Here is a 21,952-nt window from a genome sequence, read left to right on the forward strand (position 1 = left end):
ATTTATTTTTATTTTTTGTAAATAAATTTATTTAATTGGAGACTAGTTACTTTACAATATTGTAGTGGTTTTTGCCATACATTCACATGAATCAGCCATGGGTGTACATGTGTCCCCCATCGTCAACCCCTCTCCCACCTCCCTCTGGTTCCTTCAGTTTATGCTTCCCAGCCAAGACCCTCTACAGTCTTCTCTGCACCAAGAAATGAGCTTCTTTCTCCTCTTGCCTCTTGCCCTCCAGTGCTTTGTGGCTTTCTTTTATTTTAGCTGTTGTGTATCGCACACTCATACCCACCACGATATATTGTGAGTTGGTTGCTCAGATGGGTAGCCCGAGAAGCAAGACACCAGAGGCATTGCAAAAGAGACCCACATTCCTTCCAGGCTCGCTCACGCACTCCCTTTTTGTGCTCAACCCCCTGGAGTCTTGGTCACCACGGCATCCAGGCCTGGGTCACATGCCCTCCTCTGACTTGTGTGACTATGCCTGGCTCCCAGGCTGCTGTTCTTTGGCCTCTAAGCTTGAAAGTCCCAGCTGCCAGGGACAGATGGGCTTCATGGTGGGGAGAATCTGTGCTGTCACACAGGCCTCCTATCAAACAAACTCCTTGCTTTAATGCCCTATTGTTGCTCTCTTGAAATTAACAAAAAAAAATTTTTTTCAACAAGGGCCCTGCATTTTCATTTTGCACTGGACCCTGCAAACTATGTAGTCAGAGACTGTGTCCACCCTGATTCCCACTATACTGCAAATTATGAAAATTTGAAATTTGGTCCAGCCCTCTTTCCAGGATGAGAAATTGTTGCTTTAATCATCACGTTCCCATCCTGGACAATGGCAGATCTTGCAAATCCATTCTAGCTGCCTTTCCTTGGATGTGGTAGTGCAGTCTTTGTTTTTCCCAAAGATCCCTTTTACCCAGCACATGACTCTATCCCCCAGCAGCTGTGCTGGCTGCTCACAGCTGCCCCATTCTCAGAATGGAAGCCCTAACCTAATAAGTTACTCTACCTCTAAGCCTAGGAGCAACTGATACAAGGTACAAGAGGCCAGTTCAATTTGGCGGTATGGTTTATGCTCTAGAGCCTTTCTCTGGTGATCTGGCCAAGGTTTGGCTTTCAGATTCTAATTCTGCTCAAGGTTCTTTCTTTCCCCTTTCTTCGTCAATAGCCATGAAATTAAAAGGCACTTACTCCTTGGAAGGAAAGTGATAACCAACCTAGACAGCATATTAAAAAGGAGAGACATTACTTTGTCAACAAAGGTCTATAGCCAAGGCTATGGTTTTTCCAGTAGTCATGTATGGATGTGAGAGTTGGACTGTGAAGAAAGTTGCTGCTGCTGCTGCTGCTGCTGCTAAGTCGCTTCAGTCGTGTCCAACTCTGTGCGACCCCAGAGACGGCAGCCCACCAGGCTCCCTCATCCCTGGGATTCTCCAGGCAAGAACACTGCAGTGGGGTGCCATTTCCTTCTCCAAAGCATGAAAGTGGAAAGTGAAAGTGAAGTCGCTCCGTTGTGTCTGACCCTCAGCGACCCCATGGACTGCAGCCCTCCAGGCTCGTCCGTCCATGGGACTCTCCAGGCAAGAGAACTGGAGTGGGGTGCCATTGCCTGTGAAGAAAGCTGAGCGCCAAAGAATCGATGCTTTTGAACTGTGGTGTTGGAGAAGACTCTTGAGAGTCCCTTGGACTGCAAGGAGATCCAACCAGTCCATCCTAAAGGAGATCAATCCTGGGTGTTCTTTGGTAGGACTGATGCTGAAGCTGAAACTCCAGTACTTTGGCCACTTGATGTGAAGGGCTGACTCATTTGAAAAGACCCTGATGCTGGGAAAGATTGAGGGCAGGAGGAGAAGGGGACGGCAGAGGATGAGATGGTTGGATGGCATCACTGACTCAATGGACATGGGTTTGGGTGGACTCTGGGAGTTGGTGATGGATAGGGAAGCCTGGCGTGCTGCAGTTCATGGGGTCGCAAAGAGACGGACATGACTGAGCAGCTGAACTAACTTCTTCAACCCTTCTTTTACAGGTTTTTCCTTAAGTTCACACCCTCAAAAAGAAAAAAAAATTACCTAATGCGTATCTCAGGCTCTAAGATGATGGATTTAACTTCAGAATCTTTCTCAACACAGAACACCAGATTCTAAAAATAATAAGTTCTCTAGGTCTATCACAAATTTATTTTAAGCAAGTTACTCAAGCTTCTGGTGACAAATAAACTAGTCCCAGAGGGATTCCAGCCATGCTCCCTTGGCCATCTGCCAACTCCCGAAAAGGTTGTTGTTCAGTCACTAATTTGGCTCCTTGCAACCCCACGAACTATAGCATGCCAGCCTCCTCTGTCTTTCTAGTGATTCACGTCCATTGAGTCGGTGATGCTATCTCATCCTCTGCTGCCCCCTTCTCTTTTTGCCTTCAATCTTTCCCAGCATCAGAGTCTTTTCCAATGAGTCCATTCTTTGCATAAGGTGGCCAAAGTAGTGAAGCTTCACCTTCAGTATCAGTCCTTCCAATGAATATTCAGGGTTGGTTTCCTTTAGGATTGAGTGGTTTGATCTTGTGGTCCAAGGGCCTCTCAGTTCAAAAGTATCAACTCTCCAGCAGAGGAGTGAGATGGAGAACAGAACAGAACAACATCCGGCTGAAAGGAAAGGCACTTAGAACCACCCTAATCTCTTCAATTTTATTATAGGATACACTGGGGACAGAGGAGGGAAGTGGAGGAGGGGTGACAAGAGGGCAGCTGGGGGCCTCCGCCACCATGAGCCTTTGAACACAGTAGGGGATCAGGCAGAGGCATCAGGAGAGGATTCAGGAAGTGCAAGCATCACCTTCCAAGGGACAAGGATCCCTCATCATGGCCTCGGCCTTCTTAGCCCAGCATGAGGGGAGGAGCCTGCTGGGTGGGAGGGCTGAATGTCTTCGGACACCAGGTGGCTAGTGGGACGGGTTACTGCCACCCAAGATGGAAGCACTGAGACAGGCTTAGTGCCCTCCCTCCCTTTAAGCTGCCTCCCAGGAGGGACACAAGGAACCTGGCCGAGCTTGCTGGCTCGCGCCTCATTTGCTCTAGAGAAGACAGGGGAACCTGACATTTTGGTTTGAAAGGCTTTCCTTTTCGCCTCGGTGAAAACAGGCAGGGGAGAGGTGGGAAGGACAAGACAAAACACTCCCAACATCAAGACACAGGCTGAATGTCAAGCCCACCACCGAGTCGCCTTGGGCAAGTCACTTCGCTTTCCTGAGACTCAGTTCCTTCATCTACAAGACAGGAATGACGGCTACCCGCCTGGCGTCCTTTGTTGTGAGGAGTAAATGAGAAAATACATGTCATCTTAACAGGGTGCCTTAGACAGAGAAAGCACTCAGTAACTAGCTATTATCGTGATACGCGATACAACATCGAGAACAAGCCTGTGAGGAAGGCTCAGTGTGGAAACTCTAGCGGTGGCGGGGGGACTCACAGGTGGGAGGCTGGGGAGTGCATCTGAGATGTTTGCCTTCCTTCCCCTTTCAGGCTGAAGAGGGAGCCCCCCGACCCCAGTGGGGTGGGGGGGTAGGGGGTGGGGGCGGGATACGTAGGGGTGAGGAGGGGCCTTCGTGAAAGCCCCAGGGCTCCTCATGGGCCTGAGTGGAGGATAAGGATACAGTTGGGGGTATATGGACCCTCTGGGGACTATTTTTAAAAAGTTGGTCGAGAAGGAGGAAGAGAAGGGGATGTTTTCTTCCCACAGAAGCAACTGCAAAGATATCAAGCTGGATCCACCTAAGCTTTCAGATCCAGCCATCATGGGGCAGCTGCTGGGGGGACACCATCGCCCCCTTCTTTCTCCTCAGTGCTGGGGCTATCAAAAATACATATAAACTGTGAGAAAGTTCACATAAAAACGCTTTCTGCATGTATAAAAAAAAAAAGACTGGCCATGGTCAGTGGCTCGGGATGTGGACTCAGGGGCCAAGGAGAGTTGGTGGCCGCCCAGCGGTAGATAACCTGGTCTGGGCGGCCTGAGAGATGGGACAGCGCTTGCTCTGGGGGAGGCTGTGACCTCTGGGAGACGTTTCTGTGGAGCTGAGGTCTGGAGTGGGGAGCGGATGGGGGCTGTTACGGAGACACTGGCTCCATGAGTCTCGCTGTCACCCATGCTGGGGTAGGCCGTAGGGGAAACTGAGGCCCTTGGCCTCAGTGGACTTCTTGTCAAGGGCAGAAGCCTCCTTCACTGTAAACCTCCCAGAGAGCAGGCCTCCAGGAAGTCCTGAAACAGGTTCTGGGGTCCTTTCGTCAGGTTAGATTGAGTGGTCTGGAGAGCAGCAGGGTACAGTACGATTTCCCCTTCTGAAGAAGGGCTCTGCTCAGAGCTTCCGGAAGGCTGACGTCACCTGGGCAGGGGACCCCAGGCGCAGGAGGGCAGCCAGGCAGGCCTCTGGCCTGGAAGAAGGCTCCAGACAGACAGGAGTGCTTCCTTGGCAGCCTCTCCCCACCCCAGGCCAAGGCTTCTTGATGTCTCTTTTGGAAGGGGTGAAGGTAAGGAGAGGGGGTGGCCCTGTCTTTTTAGCACCCATTTTTCCCTATTGTTCGCCCTGCAAGGGCCAGGACTATGTGCCTGAGTGGGGGAGGTCTGAGGAGATGACCCCAGGCCGTCTCTTTTGGGGTCTCAAGCAGCTACCAGAGCCAGGAACGTAGTTAAAGGCTGGCGGTGACAGCCAGCACTCAAGGTCAGCCAAGGACCTCCTGTCCACCCACCTCCAAGGCAAAGCTCGGATGGCCGCCATTAGCTGACCCCTGTCCCCCCAGGCAGCCTGAGCGGTGGAGCGAAGGGCTTGGTGTGTGACACATGGGAAGGCTGCTCTGGCGCTCCCGGGAGGAGAGGCCTGTCCTGCTCCCTGTCCAGCTGGGGTCTCACTGTGGCAGGCTCACTAGGGCTGGAGGAGGGGCAGGCCGCGCCGGAGGCCCTCCTTCAGGAACTGCATGTAGGTGGCCGTGGACGGGTCTTCAAAGGTGGACGAGAAGCTGAAGACGTGGTTCTCAATGTCCTCGGGCTTCATGGACGTGATGTCCAAGAAGTAGTTGGCGTTGATGTGGTGGACCTGGGGGAAGAGCTGGGTGAGGAGAACAGGGGTAGGGGGCCCAGTGCCTGCTGCGGCCTCGACTTTCCTCGTCTGGGCAGATGACGGGCAGGCTGGGCAGGCTGGGCAGCCACGAGCATGAGCGCCGCGGGAACTGTTCCCCTCTTCCTCCGCTCACAGGGCTCTCTGCCTCCAGGGCTCCACACCTCGCCCACCAAGCAAAAACCTAAGGCCTTTCAATATCACCCCTCCCCCCAACCCCGCCTCTGTGCCCTTTGACCCTCTTGTCTCTGATCCCACAACCCCTGAAATCCACACTCACTTCTGTCAAAATACCTGCATGCCCAGGCCTGTGTCCCCATCAGCCTCCCACTCCAGCTAGTGAGTACCTTAAGGGCGGGTGCCCAGTAAACGAACGGGAGAGTGCAGGCCACCCACCGCCCAGGCGGAGTCCTGTCTGCCCAGCTCCGCCACCTGGGGCCCTGCTGGGCTGGGTCCACTAAGGGGGTTTCGTCCATGGACCAGTGTGATCTGGCTGATACCCTGAGGCCTTCCCTTCCCTGAGCCTGAGACAGAAGCTTCCCTGGTGGCTCAGCTGGTAAAGAATCTGCCTACAATGCATAAAATCGAGGTCTGATCCCTGGGTCGGGAAGATCCCCTGGAGAAGGGAGTGGAAACCCACTCCTTGCCTGGAGGATCCCACGGACAGAGGAGACTGGTGGGCTACTGTCCGTGGGGTCGCAGAGTCGGACACGACTAAGGGACTGATGCTTGGGCCAACCCAGCTCTCGCTCCTGCGCTGCTCCCCGCCTGCTGACCTCCCACCCTGCCCATCCCCCAGGACTGAAGGGAGAAGGAGCAGCTTGCTCAGAAGAGCAAGCGATGCTGAGGCTCACAGGTGGGCACCTGTTTTCAGAGCCGGCTATGCTTCTTCCTTGTGTGGCTCTTGCCACGTCTCTGCACTCTTCTGAGCCTCAGTTTGTAAAAATCAGCATTAGTGATCATCGGTCTCATGTGCGGATCCCGCTTGAGCACGTGAGTGCTGTGTCAGGGGCCCTCAGGGAGAGCGGGGGTCTTGCCTCCGCCTGGGTGGTGTCAGGTCTTTTTTGCTGCCACCAGGCCTGCCCCCTGCCACCCCCCATCCCTGCCACGCCAGGGCTGGCTGCAATGGTCTGAGGTGAGACTTCCCTTCTGGGTCACATTCCTGTCCACTCTGCTGCCCACTGTGCCCCAGAGTGCTCCTGAGGTCCCCATTCTGAGGGAAGGTCCCGACACCTGCAGGCAGGCCGAGGGGACATCAGGGGATAACTGAGGCTCGGACTGGCTAAGAGACCAGCCAGGAGGCGGCAGAGTCAGACCGGGATGATGAGGTCTGTAAGCCACAGCCCTGGCTCTCTGCTTCCTCTGCCCGCGGCTGAGGCCGGGTGGCGGGGACCTACCACAGTGCCGTTGGGCAGGCAGATCATCATCTCCACGGGGAAGCTGTACTTCTCCAGGTGCAGGCTGGCCAGCTTCTGGTGGGATGGGTTCTCCTGGTTGGTCTGCGGGGACAGTTGGGTATATGCTCCTGCCGCCTGGGCTCCACTGTCCCAGGGGCTCCCACGGGGCTCTTGCCACCCACCTGCCACTCACCTGCAGGTCCTCCAGCTCCTTCACCAGGGACCAGGTGCTGATGAAACTCTCGTTGAGGAGGGCGAGGATGGGCGAACTTTCCAGGACTGTCTCCCGGAGAGTCCGCCCTGAACCTGTTCAGGGAGAAGCAAGGCCAGGAGCCCACATGTCTCACTGGGATTTCAATCAGCAGTAAACCTCAGGGACTACAGAATACTCTGTGCACCCAGGTGAAATAACAGTGATTCAAACAGTGCCACAGAAGAGGTACTGAATTCCCGGTAGCTGTAATTAACATCAGTAACATACTGGAATCCTGGGCTGAGACTTGGTGTTGGCCCCCACCTGGCCCAGGGGCTTGCAGACACTGACAGCTTCTTAAATCCACTAAATGCTGCCCCGGGACCTCTGCACAGACTATCCTTCTATTTATCTAAAACACTTCCTCCTGTCACTCGACAAACCCTTAATCATCCTGCAGAGTCTCAGCTTGTGTCACTCTTTCAAGTAAGCCTTCCCTGAACCCCCTGTTACACACTCCTGTGCCACTCTGGACCTTGCCTTGTGCAAACTTGCCACACTTGTAGTGTCTGCCTTCTGCACACACTGTGTGCTCCCTGAGCCCAGGGACTGCTTCTGACTTCCTCGATGCAGGATGCCCAGCATCTAGCCTACGGCTAGGCACAGGAGGTATCCAGGATGTTTGTCGATTGGCTGGACGAGGGCAGGGGCACTGTTTGCTCCTCTTTGTAACCCCCGTCAGGCACCCAGAGATCTTTGCACCACGGGGTGTTTGTTGTAATTTTCTGATTAAATGAAAAGTATACAGGCTTTGGCACTGGTTTTCTCTCACTTGTGTGCAACACTTTCCAGAGCACAGACACTTTCACATCTGTTTTCACAACGGTGGGAGGTAAGTATGTTATCCTCTTATTGCTGAGAAAACTCAGGTCTGGGAAGGGAAATCACTTGGCCAAAGCCTCCTGGCTGAAGACGGCAGAGCTGGGCTCCTTCTTCTGAGTCCAGCAGCTTCCTCGGAGCTCAGCACAGCACCCTAGAGCCCTCACCCCACCTCCCTGCCCCATGCAGTCCTCAAGCAACCTCGGGCTCTGAGAGCAGAGTCCCGTGGTCTCAAAGCCTCCTGCACCCACGAGGAGTGACGCCACCCTCCTCTCCCGACGGACTGCCGGGGTCTCCTCACCTCAGCAGGACTGGTCGTCCAGGGCCCCCCACAGCAGGATTGAGTGCACCAGCTTGTTCTTGGCCTTGGCTTGGTCAAAGGCCTCGGTGAACGGCAGGTAGGTGACCTGGGGCCAAGTGGGGACAGAGAGAAGCTATTGTGTGCGGCCAGGGTCCCACTGCAGGGGCTGAGCGTGTGATGTGCATGTGGGTGTGTGTGTATTTGTAGTGGATATGTGTGTGTGTATGCACATGTACGGATATGTGTGTACATATGCATGGATGTTTGTTGTGTGCGTGAGATGCTGAGCCAGGGGATAGCTCTGCCAAGTTCTGAAGGACAAAGGGGCGGCTCCCTGGTCCAGGCTGAGCCCCACAGGGAGGCAGCCTCAGCCACAGCCCTGCCTGGCACTCGGTGCCCAGGGCCCACCTGCCGCTCCTCAGCTCTCATCCCAGCCCCAGGGAGCCCGCCCCTGCCCGTGCCCGCTGTCCCGCTTCACCTTCTTGAAGGGGTACATGGCCACCTCCAGGCGCCGGGCTGCCTCCTCCCAGCTCAGCTCTCGCTGCCACTGGATCTCCTCAAACACAAACTGGAGGGGCTCCCCTGAGGGCAGGCGGCTGTCGATCAGGTTGCCATCCTCGTCCAGGATCACGGAGGGCACTGAGGGGCCCAGCGCCTCCAGCTCCATCTGGGCCAGGGGTCAGTGAGGGATGTCTCAGTGAGGGGCAAGAGTCCTCCAGGGGCCCCAAGAGACCCTCAGAGACACGTCACTCATCGCAGAGGTGGGGAGACAGGCCCAGGGAAGGGCAGGGCCCAGTCGAGGCTGTGCAGTGAGTCTGGTACAGAGCCCACTGTCCCGCCAGGGCTCCACCGAGGGAAGCCAGCTGAGGGCCCCTGGCAGCTGCTGGCCTCTGCGTGCAGGAATACGTGTCTTCCCAGGATCCGGCTGTGCCTGCCAGGAACTCTGTCATTCCCTGTCCTGAGGCTCCTAGCCAGCTGGGTCTCCCTGCAGCCAAGCTGAAAGACTCTGTGGCAGGGCCCTGCCACCAAGCCCCACCTTCCAACCTGGGGCTTCCTGGGTGGCTCAGTGGTGAAGAACCTGCCTGCCAATGCAGGAGATGCGGGAGACCCGGGTTCGATCCCTGGGTCTGGAAGATCTTCTGGAAGAAGAAATGGCAACCCACTCCAGTATTCTTGCCTGGGAAATCCCATAGACAGAGGACCCTGGTGGGCTACAGTCCCTGGGGTTGCAAAGAGTTGGACACGACTATGACTAACCATGTGAAGGGACCACCTGTGCGCTCACCTGGGGTATGTAGCCGATGTCCACCTCCATGTTGCTGCTCTCACTGGCCCCATACAGCCACTCCATGTCCACATTCAGAGACCTGGAGACGGGAGAGGGCGCCCAGGGCACAAAGCCATCATCAAAGCCCATCAGACATCAGACTTCATCTCACCGAAAGCCTGACGCTGGCCCCATTTTATAGATGAGGACACTGAGACTCAGCAGGGTGAACCTAAGGTCTCAGAGCCACTGGGATGCTGACGGCAGAGCCTGGGACCTTTTCTTTCGCCAGGCTGCCTCTTCTAAAGGCATTAGGACCACACCACCCTCCACCGACCCAGGCCTTTACAGTTTACCAAGGGCTTCCACCTCCACGGCTCACGAACTGCCTGCGACCCATGACTCTTAGAGGCAGCGGTCATCAGTGCCTCCCCAGCACCTCGAGTAGGGCAGGAATGAAAAACGGGTACCGTCCTCCCGCTGCGGGCCTCCTCCACTGTCTCCAGTGGGAAGTCTGGCCTGATCATGTGCAACCCGCAGATCCACCGCATGAGGGCGCCCCAGGGCAGGCTACCAACCACCTTGGGCCGGTGAAGCAGGCACTCCACCCCCGTCTCCTGCTCCTTTGGTTTCATCCAATCCAGGCCCCCACCTCCACCCCTGGGCTCGGGGCAGGCGTGCCCTGGGCTGAGCCCCCGCAGCACAGGGACATGCTTGCTGAGCAAGGGAGAGGAGGAGGGCCGCTCCTTCCTCATCATTTTCATATGGGCCCCTCGTTGCCCTCGGTAACCCTGAAGGAGGATGGCAGGTCGCTCCTGGTCCTGGGTTCTCTTCCCAGGCTGTCCCAGCGACCCTCTCACTCCTGCCTAGGACCCAGCCCCCCATCTAGCAGATGAGGAAACTGAGGCCTGGAGGGGGCCAGGGCCTTGCCCACAGCCACTGGTGCCAGAGCTGAGACTTAGCTCTGGCACTTGGCTCCCAGCCCGGGGACCATCCTGGTACAGTCACTCAGGCCCCCCTGGGCTTGCCATCTGGGACAAAGCTGGAAAGGCTCTCTGCGTCCCGTGTTCCCCCGACAGGAGGCTGACCCTGAGCAGGTGGAACAGGCAGGCAGGTGGCTGGCATCAAGCCCTTCCAGAAGCCGCCTTCAGTCCCCACCTAGGGTATGGGGTAGCAACTGCAGGCAAGGAGGGCCTTCCCCTTAGGTCTCCGCATGTGCTGTTCCCTCTGCTAAACCCTCCTCAGCCCCCAGGTCGCTGCACAGATGTCCCTTCCTTTGGGAAGGCTTCCTGCACCCCCACCAGTCAGGCCCCTGCCCACCTGCCAGCCTTTCCCTAGGGTGCCAGGGCAAGGTGTAGTCACGAGTCTGTCAGCAGAATGAGCAGCGGGGCTCCAGCTTCAGGGAGGGGCTGCGGGCTGGTGCCTTAGGTCCCAGCGCAGAGCTGGCTGGTCACTCCATCATCCCATAAGCGTGTCCCAGGTGCTGCCTGGGATGATGGAATGACCACCTCCCTGCCCCCGACCACCTCATACTAACTCCTCCGAGGTCAGCTCCAGGTGCTTCCCAAGAGAAGGGGCTCTGGGGAGAGACTGAGGGGGGCTGAACTCCGGGAACTGTCGGGGGGCACATGGGAGCAGGATGCTGGGGTGGGATGGAGGCTCTCACCTGTGGTTGGGCACGAAGAGCCGGAAGTCACGGACGTGGGTGGCATCTTTGGAAAGGATGATGTGGCCAGTGAACTGGCCGGGGGAGAACCAGAAGGGGAAGTCGGGGGGCTCGCTGAGCTGGAACTCGGCGTGGATGCTGGAGGGAAGGGAGCCAGCTGGGAGCGGGATCCCTGGCTGAGCAGAGCTTGCCTGCCTGCCCTCTTCTGCCCCAAAGCCTGGAACCCACACAGGGATGGCCAGACTCTGGGTGGGGCAGAAATGTATGGGGCAGGGAGAGGGGAGGCCCACAAGGCGCTGCCCTACCTTCAGGGCCCAGCTTCCCTGCGCCTTCCCTGGAAGCATAGCTGACCCTCCTCTGAGCTCTCACAGCCTCTCTAGGGGCTGTGTGACCTGGTGTCACAGCTCTTATGCACCCCCTTCCATGTGGATGACAGTCACGGCCACCAGCCCCATGCTAAAGCACACTCAGCACTTTTTCCTTCCTCCTGGAGGAAGCCACCCCCTCCCCGGTGCGTGAGGAGGAACGTGAGGCTCAGAGAGCAAAGCTGCTTGGCCAGGCCCGCAGGGCGGTATGTGGTGGTGATGGTGGTGGCAGGGCCTGGCCCTGGCTCCCGGGGCTGTACCCTTCTGTGCTGCCCTGGAGTCCCAGGCCCAGGTGAAAGCAGGGATGGGGCTGCCAGGACCCCTCACCGGAACATCACGGTGTAATAGAAGTCGCTGATGGCAGTCAGGCAGGCCACGGCCCCCTGAGGGGCAAAACGGGTCTTCACGAAGGGCCGTGGGTGGAACATGCTCAGAAGCCGGTGGATGATGACCTGCGGGGAGGGCAGTGGGACCCGGGGTTGGCTTGCGGGGACCCCGCTCCCCTGGCTGAGTGTTGGCCCTGGACCAGGGGTGGGGCTGGAAGGAGGCAGGAGTGCAGGGCGGGGGGCAGGCCGGCGCCTTGGGGTCCAGGAGCAGGGCTGGGGCATGGGGCCATGGGGCTGCCCTCACCTCCTTGCCCTTGGGCGGCGGTGGGTAGAAGCGGTTGTTGGACAGGTAGCCGGTGAAGACGCTCAGTTCACTGGGGATGATCCACCAGGGCTCACCCAGCTCCACGTGGCCCCGGGGCGGGAGGAAGGGCCGGAAGTGGCGGGCGGCAAACACGGCGCTGGGCGAGGCTGCCGTGGTCCAGTTGCGGAGGCCAGATAGGGCCAGGCGGGAGACCTGGGGCAGGGAGACCGCCAGCACGCTGGGCACTGAGAACCTCCCAGGCTGCCTGGAGGTCTCCTTGAGCCCTGAGCCAACCCCCGAACCTGGGAAACAGAGGCACTGGGAGGCTCCTGCTCTGGTCAGGACGGGGTGAGTCTGGCTGGTACCGTCCTGCCAGAGCTGAGGCTCACTTCGCCCCTCCCAGCCCCCAGCCTGGGAAGTGGTGCCCCTGAGGCCCCTCGGGTCCAGCCCAGGCCAGACACCTCTTGCGAGGACAGGGGAATCGAGGCAGCAGGAGGGTCACCTAGGACTGGAACAGGGGGGCTCTGTGTGGTAGGCCCTGACCACCTCTTCCCGCCTTTCAAGCCCAGGTCCCACTTCCCTCTTGTGCATAAGCCAGCAGACCAGCGCCATGTGCCCCCCGGCCCGCCCTGGGCTTCCTCACCCCCTCCGCCTGCCCTGCTTTCTGCCCCCTTAGCTCCCCCTCCAAGTCTCCTCCCTGCAGCTAACGTCCTGGGTGACAAAAATTCAGGAGTCTGTGGGGGGAGCAGAAGCCACCTTTGGGTGAAATCTCTAGGGGCAGGGGCAGGATGAGACCACAGAGGAGGGGGAGGAAGGGCACCGCTATTTCAAGCATAGCCTGGGCCATGCTGGCTGGGCACCCCGGGCCCAAGGCCTCCCCTGACCATTTCCTCATCAGTAATCCACCCCAGTGCTGTCGGATGAGTGACAGGCGCCGGGGTGGGGGTGGTCAGGCACTGTGCAGGCCTAGAGCAGGAGGAGGCCCTGGACCATGCAGGTCCCCTGGTCAGAGCCCCACCTTTGGTGGCTCTTCCCCGCCCTTACCGGTCACCAACAGCAGCTGCCACGACAGTGAGTGCCTGGCCCCGCTCAGGGCTCCCAGCCACCAGAGAGCTGTCCCACCTTTGACAGTAACAAGTCCCCTCCTCCACCTCCCTGGTGAGGGGCCCTGGGCTCAGGGAGACCTGGAGAGGCGGGGCATAGGGAGCAGAGAACAGGGCAGGCAGGGGGGTGAGGAAGCCCAGGGATGGCAGGGGCACCCGGGCTTTTGGTCTGCTGGCATACGCACAAGCTGAGGTGGCGAGGGGAGCTCTCAAAGCAGGGCTGGCCGGCCGGGGCCAGGCGGAGCCTGTCTGCCTGCTGGTCCTGCTTACAGGCTTCGGAGCTCTTGGGGAGCGGCCCGCAAGGTGGGGCCTGAGCTAGGAAGGCAGGGCTGGGGTCTTCCAGACCCCACCTCCCCTGTTAGTGCAAGTGGGCCCCTGCACCTCTTCTCTCCGCTCGGTGGGAGGGACTCATCTGCTCAGACAGCACTCGAGCCCATCAATGGTGGACCTTATCCACCCAGACCATGCTGGACTCTCCCCCAGACGTCCTCAGGAACCTCAACTCCAGCAGTCCAGACTGGCCGCATACCCTCCTTACCAGACCCGCGCCCCTCCTCCAGCTCCCATCATGCAATGGGTCCCCCACGCACCTGGCCACCAGCCAGAAGCCTGAGATACCCCAACCACCCCTCCCCACCCCCTGCCTTTAGGAGCCCCGTGCTGCCTTTCTTCCCTCCCCAGCATCCCTCGGGTGGTCCTTCTTTTCCATCACCAAGGCCTCCCCTTCCCTCTTCCTGTCTTCCCATCCCTCCTAGGAACTGGTCTTCTTGCCTTCCATTTCTCCCCAGCTGCCGGCCTGGAAAGCCTAGATCTGATAAGGGATGTCTCCTATTTCAAAACACACTATGGTATTTGGCTGCTGCAGAATGAAGGCCAAAGTCAGGCAACTGAGCCCCTGGGCCATCAGGCAACTTCTCTTCCAGTCCCACTGATAGGGATGCCCCTGCCCGGGGTCCAGTCACCCCCTCTCTCTGCCCTCGGGGTCCTGCCAGGCATCTCCTGCCTTCAGGCCTTTGTCTGTGCTGAAGTGATGGTTCAGCTGAGACACAAAGGCTGAGCAGGTGTGGGCAAGGCAAAGAGAAAAGGCGTTCTTGGTCGAGGGACCAGCATGTGAGCTAGCTCACAGGTGGAGGAAAGTCTGGACATCTGGAGCCATGGACAGCTGAGAGGAGAGGGCGGGGGAGTGAGCGGGAAAGGCAGCAGGGCCTAGGGATGCCAGATCCTGGGAGGGTTTGAGACCTTGTCCACAGGGCCTTGGGTTCAGGTGGGGCTGGTTAGGATGGCACTTGTCAGGGTCATTCTCCACTCCAGAGCCCCTGCCAGGGACTAAACTTCAGGTCCAGTTCATTGGAGCTCAAGAGAGCACCTGTCAGGGGCCAGGTACTGTGCTAGGGCCCTGGGGATGCACAAATGTGTGTCACAGGCCTTGCCCTGCGGAAATCGCAGCCTTGGAGTGGAAGACTGACCTGTAGAAAGTAATGATCATAAGCAAGTTGTCTGCATCGGCATGGTCTCTAGCATACCAGCTGTTTCCTCCAGCCAGATCCTCCCTACCCTGTGGACACCGGCCTGAGCCTTTGTCCCTTGCAGTTGCTGTCAGAGGTCATTCCCTCTAGGGAGCCATCTGGGTCACAGGTTCATGCGTATCCCTCCTAGCTCCCCTACCAGACTGGGGGCCTGGATGGTGGGACAGGGCCTGGCACGCTGGGTGCACAGAGGGCACTGGATGAGGGAGGGAAGGGAGGGAGGAAAGATGAGCAGAGCACAGACCATTCTCAGGAGGCAAGTACACACAGATGGTCCCCTGTCTCTGGTCCTGTGTCCGGGAGGCCCCCTGCCCCTCCTGCCCCGACTTACCCCTAGGAACCCATCTTTGCTCTTGGTCATGGACTCAGGGAGCAGAGGCTGGAATCGGGCTTCTATGGTGAGAGTCTCCTCGCTGGGGTCAGGGGGCAGCTCCTCTTCCTCGTAGTTGGCCGTAGGAATCGACCCTGTGAGACACAGGCCAGCAGACAGGGGTCCTCCCTTAGACGGCAGGGCCTTACTTCCTAGGATGGTCCGCATGGGCCAGTGATTAAGGAAGCCATGCTTGGGAGGGATGGGGGTGGGAGGTTGTAACAGGTAACAATCACCAAAGTAACAATATAGATTACATCATTTATCAAACATATACAAATAAATTGTATATGTATTGGGCTAGCCCAGAAGTTATTTGGGCTGGTGGCTCAGACGGTAAAGTGTCTGTCTACAATGCGGGAGACCCGGGTTTGATCCCTGGGTGGGGAAGACCCCCTGGAGAAGGAAATGGCAATCCACTCCAGTACTATTGCCTGGAAAATCCCACGGACGGAGGAGCCTGGTAGGCTACAGTCCATGGGGTCGTGAAGAGTCGGACACGACTGAGCGACTAATCACATCACATCACCATAACATCTTACAGGAAAACTCGAATGAACTTTTGGGCCAACCCAATATGATATACCGGAGAAGGCAATGGCACCCCCACTCCAGTACTCTTGCCTGGAAAATCCCATGGACGGAGGAGACCATGGGGTCGTGAAGAGTCGGACACGACTGAGCGACTTCACTTTCACTTTTCACTTTCATGTACTGGAGAAGGAAATGGCAGCCCACTCCAGTGTTCTTGCCAGGGACAGGGGAGACTGGTGGGCTGCCGTCTATGGGGTCACACAGAGTCGGACACGACTGAAGCGACTTAGCAGCAGCAGCAGCAATATGATATACAAAGTGTACGTATAATGTATACAACATAGTATATCCCGCATATACAATTTCTCCTATATATATCACGTTTTAGTTTCACAGTAGTCCTGTGAGGCAGTATTATCAATTCCATGTTACAAATGAGAAACTGGAGGCTCAGAGAGTTGAAGTCACTTCCCAAGGACACACAGCCAGGCCGGGTATGAATCAGGATTCAAATGTGGGCCTGTTGTACCCTAAACCTGCAATCAACCACAACTCTCTTCTTGGAACATTAAGATCTCCAAAGTTTCCTCAAAGGCTCAGGAATCAGATGACCTGGGTTCAAGCAGCAGCCCCACTCCTCACCAGCTGTGTGGTAGTTGGCCCAGGGGCCTGTTATGAGGATTAAATGAGGTAATCCACGTGGTGTTAGCACCAGGCCTGGTACAGAGCAAGCCGTAATAAACATCAGCTGTATGACTTATTACCAATGGTTTCAGGGTTGGGGATCCACAGGGCTAGGGCTCAAGCCTAATTCTGACCCTAACGTGTGCTCCTTCTGCCAGGCCAGGCTGGCTGGTCCCCTTCCCTCAGCCCATCTCTGGGGTGAGGTCAGCTCTATTTCCTGGACTATTTGGGGGGCAAATCCCTCAGCCCTTCTGGGAGTTCATGCTACTATGCATGTCCGGTCATGGGGGTCTCATGGAGAAGCAAGGGCTGCTCGGAGAGGTCAGGGAACGTGGAATCAGGCAATCTTTGGTGTCACAGAAAGAGCGCTGGTCCTGAAGTCAGGAGACCTGCTTCTCCCTGATTTCCTGGGTGGCCTGTTTCCCCATCAGTATAAGGAGGGGCTGGACTGACAGTAGCTGAACTTGATTCATTGGGTCTCTTCCTGCTCAGAGACCTGCCAAGTGTGTAGTCTTTCAAATAGCAGGGAGGGGCCCCATGACGCAGATAATGGAATGAAGCATGGGTGGGCCTCGCCATGACTGCTCTCTTGGGGGCAGAGACCATTGCTTGGTGTTTATTGACGGATCGACAGACTGGATGGGTACATTCTAAGGAGTGCTTATCCAGGAATTGCTGGAATCACCAGGATGCCTTTTTAAACTACAGATGCCCAGAACCCCCTGAGTCAGACCTACTGGGTCAGTCTCCAAGGGCTAGAAACTGGAGAAAGTGTGCTTTTGATTAGCATCCCACCCTCCTACCTCCAGTGGCTTCTGATGGAAACCCCTGTTCCAAAGCATCCCAGTTACTTCTGCATTTCTAAGTCAAGGCAACAAAATTTCCAAACAGCAGTCTGGAAACCTCAGAGGAACGGAGCAACAGGAATATGTAGGGTTACTGGTCAGCTTCCTTATCCAATCATTTTACTGTTCTCACAGATAATTCTGACTAATAATGCCCTGCATGTTGTGGCTTTTTGGTTTTTAAATAAAAAGTTGTATTTCCCAACTTATATGTAAACTTTGCTCACTATAGACAATTTGTAAAAATGTTAAGCTACAAAGCAGAAAATTAGGCATACATAACTGTACCACCTAGAGAGGCCTGTTTGCTCTATTTCCCACTTAGATGTGGTGTTTCTTTTTGGTTTTATCTTTTGTTCATCCGACAGCTTGGTCCAGTTTTGTACTCACAGTGGCTTAGGTGGTAATGCAGGGAGAGATTATTTTCCCCGATGGAGAAAAAGATTTGTGTAAAAAAACTAAAAGCATCCCCAAGCTCAGCAAGCTTGGCCAACACGTCATTATGAGGGAACTCTGGCTCTCTAGGCGCAGAAAAGGACAAGGATGTGGCTGTGTGGCTGCTCGGAGCAGTGCATGCAAAATACGAAGTCAAAGCAAATCCGCACGGGACTGACCTGTGCACTTGCCCATCTGCTTTCATGACAGAACCTGACTGCCCCTGGGAGGCACTGACATATCTGCTCCACCAAATTAGCATTTTTCATCTGACTCTTCTCTGACAGGGACTGTGCCACCAGGCCGGGACTAAGCTGACCTACCCAACCCTATCCCGAGACACAGAAAGCCCATCTCGGACCTCAGGCGCTTACTTGCCTGAGAGCAGCTGGTATCTCTTTCTGTCTTTCCCATCTATTGACCTACTTACACCAGGCGATCTTGGTAACAAGTAGATGCCCAAGATCAGAAGTTCAAGAAACATCACAAGATATGGACACAGAGGTTAGGCTGGTGATGGAGTGGTGGAAGAGACATTTTATAATTCATTAGAATGCTTCAGCTCATCTTTACAACCGAAATCAAATTACATCCAGGCAAAAACAGGTGACAAAGTAGGATAGGAATCTGACAGTTCCCCAGGAAAGTTTAATATTTAGTAGTAATAGCAATAGCTCCTGTCTATTGATTATCCAGGCTTCCCAGGGGGTGCATTGGTATAAAGAATCTGCCTGCCAATGCAGGAGATGAAGGAGACACGAGTTCAATCCCCAGGCTGGGAAGATCCCTTGGAGTAGGAAATGGCAACCCACTCTAGTATGCTTGCCTGGAACATTCCATGAACAGAGGAACCTGACAGGCTACAGTCTGCTGCTGCTGCTGCTGCTAAGTCGCTTCAGTCGTGTCCGACTCTGTGCGACCCCATAGATAGCAGCCCACCAGGTTCCCCCCGTCCCAGAGATTCTCCAGGCAAGAACACTGGAGTGGGTTGCCATTTCCTTCTCCAATGCATGAAAGTGAAAAGTGAAAGTGAAGTCGCTCAGTCGTGTCTGACTCTTTGCAACCCCATGGACTGCAGCCCACCAGGCTCCTCCGTCCATGGGATTTTCCAGGCAAGAGTACTGGAGTGGGCGCCATCGCCTTCCCCAGGCTACACTCTACAGGGTCGCAAAGAGTCAGACACGACTGAGCACACACACCACGCCACTGACCATCTACTGCACTTTGCAGATGTTTTCTCTAATCCTCAAATCAGCTGGTGCAGGACCTGAAGACAGAGGCTCCCTAATCCTCGCCCTGCACCCTCCTCGCACCTTTCCTTCCTGGGCAGGCTGGAGAGCCTTCCTCTCCCCAGTCTCTCAAAGTATACACGTGAGGATCAGGTCAGCATCCATCTCACAGGCACTGCTAAGAGATAACTCAGAAGGTGCTTAAAGTGAGTCTGGTCCTGGGAAAGTGGTCAGAGAATGTTAGCTTGTAATATTCACCCGTGAGGAGAACAAGCTCGGAAAGGGGTGTGTGTGCGTGCATGTGTGTGTACTCATGGTGAGGCAGCTTGCCCCAACCACCCGCTAGAAAGTACCTCTAAAGCCCAGGGCAGCTGAAGGTGCTTCAAGTGATGTCTGGTCCTGAGGAAGGGGTCAGAGAATGTTAGCTTGTAATATTCACCTGTGAGAACAGGCTCAAGCATGTGTGTGTGTCTGTGTTTGTGTATGTGTGTCTGTGTGTCTCTGTGCGTCTGTCTGTGTGTGTGTCTGTGTGTGTGTGTCTGTGTGTGTGTCTGTGTGTGTGTGTGTCTGTCTGTGTGTGTGTGTCTGTGTGTGTGTGTCTGTGTGTGTGTGTCTGTGTTTGTGTATGTGTGTCTGTGTGTCTCTGTGCGTCTGTCTGTGTGTGTGTCTGTGTGTGTGTGTCTGTGTTTGTGTCTGTGTGTCTGTGTGTCTCTGTGTGTCTGTCTGTGTGTGTGTGTCTTTGTGTGTGTGTACTCATGGTGAGGCAGCTTGCCCCAACCACCTGCTAGAAAGTATCTCTGAACCCCAGGGCAGCCGCCTCCTACTCCAGGCAGTCCTCCTGCTCAGAGCAGACACAGAGCAAGAACCAGAGGGCGGCGCCCCAGGTCCCTCCTCCCGGGTCCCCAGCCTCTCCTGGTACCTGTCAGCTTCTCAGCGATGGGCTTGAACTCCTCGGGGCTGATGTACATGTCCCGGTCAGTGTCCAGGGAGGAGAAGAGGAAGAGGCCTTCTGTCCCCAGGGTTTTCAGTGCTGAATCCTGCTTGGGAGGAGGCTCTGGGTTGAGCAACCGGATACCCACTGGTATCCCAAACCGCTCTCACCACCACCTTCCCGAGTTCTTTCAGTCCATCCATCTCCGAAACATCTGTCCAAATGCCACTTCTGCACGCCACAGAGCCCAGGTCCCCGTTCCCATCCCTCTCGGTCCCTGCTACACTCCGAGCCTTCGTCCACTGTCCCCTCTCTGAGTGCCTGCTTCGTATCCGAATCCATCTAGAGTCACCCTCTTGGTCCACCCATCGTCCTCCCTGGTCTCCCCTCCCCACCGCCCCAGCGCCCCCGGCCCCGCCCGGATGCTCGGGTCCCAGCTGCGCTCGGTGCTTTGTCTGCGGTGAACTGTCCTAGTCACCCGTCCGCCCGCTCCTCTAGGAGCCGTCCCAGCCCCGGCCTCACTCGGGGCCCGTCTGCTCACCCCCGTCAGTCCTTCCTAGCCCGCCCGCTCTCTGAGCCCCCGCCTTTCCTTCCCGGCCGCCCTCCCGGCCCTCCGGCCCGTCCCCCTCCGGTCAGGCTGCCCTTCCATCCCCGCCCCGTCCCCCACCGGCCCCCGGCCCCTCGGAGCCCTGCCCGTCGGCGAGCCCCGCCGCCCGCGCCCACCCGAGCGTCCCCGGCCGGCCGCCGCGCCCTCCCGCCGACTCGGACCTGCCTCGCGGCCGCCTGGGCCTCGCTGTAGCGGGCGAAGGCCCGGGCGGCGGCGGCGGCCGCGGCGGCGGCGAGCAGCGCCCCGAGCAGCGCCAGGGCGCGGGCGCGGCGCGGCGGGGGCGCGGGCGGCGCGGCGGGGCCGGGGCCCGGAGGCCCGCGCTCGCCCGGCCGGGTCCGGCCCATGGCGGCGGCTCCGGGCGGGGTGGCCGCGGACGCGGAGCCGCGGCGGCGCGGGCGCGGGCGGGGCCGGGGCCGGGCCTGGGCGCCGGGGCGGGACGCGCGGGGGCGCGGGGTCCGGCGCACGGCGGCGCTGCTGGCTCGCGAGTGCAGGGAGGGAGGCGCGCCGGGGCCCCTGCTCCACACACCCTACCGGCCGGCGGTGTCTCCTTCCTTCACTTTCCTCTCCCGGAACGAAACCGGGCCTCCGCGTCCCGCCTAGCCTGGAGGAGCCCGGGAGCACTTCCAGGCCGAGCACCGCGAGGAGACGCGAGGGAAGCCAGAGGCGGGCCGGGTACCCAGTCTCCCCGCATCCCACCCTGCCTCTTATCCGACCTGCTTTCTGAAATGTCCCCAGTCATCGCGAAACAGAAAACTAGCCAAGTTCAGCCCTCCCTGTTTCTCTCATGGTCCTGCTGGAAGGCCACCTCTGCAGATTCACCAGGGACAGGAGCTACCCGTGTAAGGACAGACGGGCGCAGCGCTGAACCCTCAGCCGCGGGGCCCGAGTTTCTTCACCTGCAGGGAGGATTCAGAGAGGCTCTTCTGTGGGTTGGTTGGTGGTGTTCAGTCGCTCAGTCGTGTCCGACTCTTGGCGATTCCATGGACGCCAGGCTTCCGTGTCCTTCACCATCTCCCAGAACTTGCTCAAATTCATGTCCATTGAGTTGGTGATGCCATCCAATCATCTCATTCTCTGTCCTCCCCTTCTCCTCCCACCTTCAATCTTTCCCAGCATCAGGGTCTTTTTTAATGAGTCAGTTCTTCGCATCAGGTGGCCAAAGTATTGGAGCTTCAGTTTCAGCATCTGTCCTTCCAATGAATATTCAGGACTGATCTCCTTTAGGATGGACTGGTTGGATCTCCTTGCAGTCCAAGGGACTCTCAAGAGTCTTCTCCAACACCACAGTTCAAAAGCACTAATCCTTCGGTGCCCAGCCTTTTTTATGGCCCAACTCTCACATCCATAAAATGACTACTGGAAAAACCATAACTTTGACTATAGGGAAATACGCAGGTGGGTGGGGGGTGGCGGTCCCCAGGCACAGGGCAAGGCTGGCTGTGAGTCACCCTTCTCCCCTGCTGGACCTGGCTTGGCCACTGGGATGGTTTTTCTGGAGAACAACACTTAGGGGAGGGCGTTGGGCATAGAGGTGGGTGGAGTTTGAGGAAGTACTTTCAAGTTCTCAAAAATCTTGGTTCCACTGGGCCTCTTTTCTGTTATATCAAGGGCCCTGGGATCCCAGGGGTGGCTGTGCCTGCACTTTCCCACGAGAGGGCAGCAGCTGCCAACGTCTCTGGACAGGAGCCCAGAGTCTGGGGAGCAGGCCTGCAGTCTGTGGAGATGACTGCCAGCCCCAGGGCAGGGCACCACCCAGGTCTGGGATGTCAGGGGCGATTTAGCGGGTATTTAGCACCCACTGTGTGCTGGACTTGGTGCCATGAAATTCATGCCATTCTATTTCATCCTCAAGCCACCCAATGAGGCTTGTTTGCCTTATTT

General features: G+C 57.1%; 1 protein-coding gene across 4 annotated transcripts; it reads right to left on the bottom strand.

Moving 5' to 3' along the window:
• Window positions 1-2,672: 2,672 nt before the first annotated feature.
• On the bottom strand, window positions 2,673-21,551 carry SELENON (selenoprotein N). Of its 4 annotated transcripts, none has more exons than XM_060410647.1 (12): window positions 20,968-21,551; window positions 19,453-19,570; window positions 14,768-14,901; window positions 11,808-12,020; window positions 11,505-11,629; window positions 10,813-10,950; window positions 9,165-9,246; window positions 8,358-8,546; window positions 7,880-7,985; window positions 6,700-6,812; window positions 6,507-6,608; window positions 2,673-5,088 (listed from the first exon to the last, which is right to left on the bottom strand). In XM_060410647.1, the coding sequence occupies exons 2-12, from the start codon at window positions 19,499-19,501 to the stop codon at window positions 4,918-4,920; spliced, it is 1,422 nt and encodes a 473-aa protein (XP_060266630.1). In that variant the 5' UTR covers window positions 19,502-19,570; window positions 20,968-21,551; the 3' UTR covers window positions 2,673-4,917. The 4 variants fall into 4 exon arrangements, with proteins under 4 accessions (XP_060266630.1, XP_060266631.1, XP_027821296.2 ...); XM_060410648.1 differs by lacking the exon at window positions 20,968-21,551 and adding an exon at window positions 20,598-20,650; XM_027965495.2 differs by lacking the exon at window positions 20,968-21,551 and adding an exon at window positions 20,233-20,436.
• Window positions 21,552-21,952: the final 401 nt, after the last annotated feature.

This window comes from Ovis aries, chromosome 2 (genome assembly GCF_016772045.2).
Source record: "Ovis aries strain OAR_USU_Benz2616 breed Rambouillet chromosome 2, ARS-UI_Ramb_v3.0, whole genome shotgun sequence".
Lineage (NCBI taxonomy): Eukaryota > Metazoa > Chordata > Mammalia > Artiodactyla > Bovidae > Ovis > Ovis aries.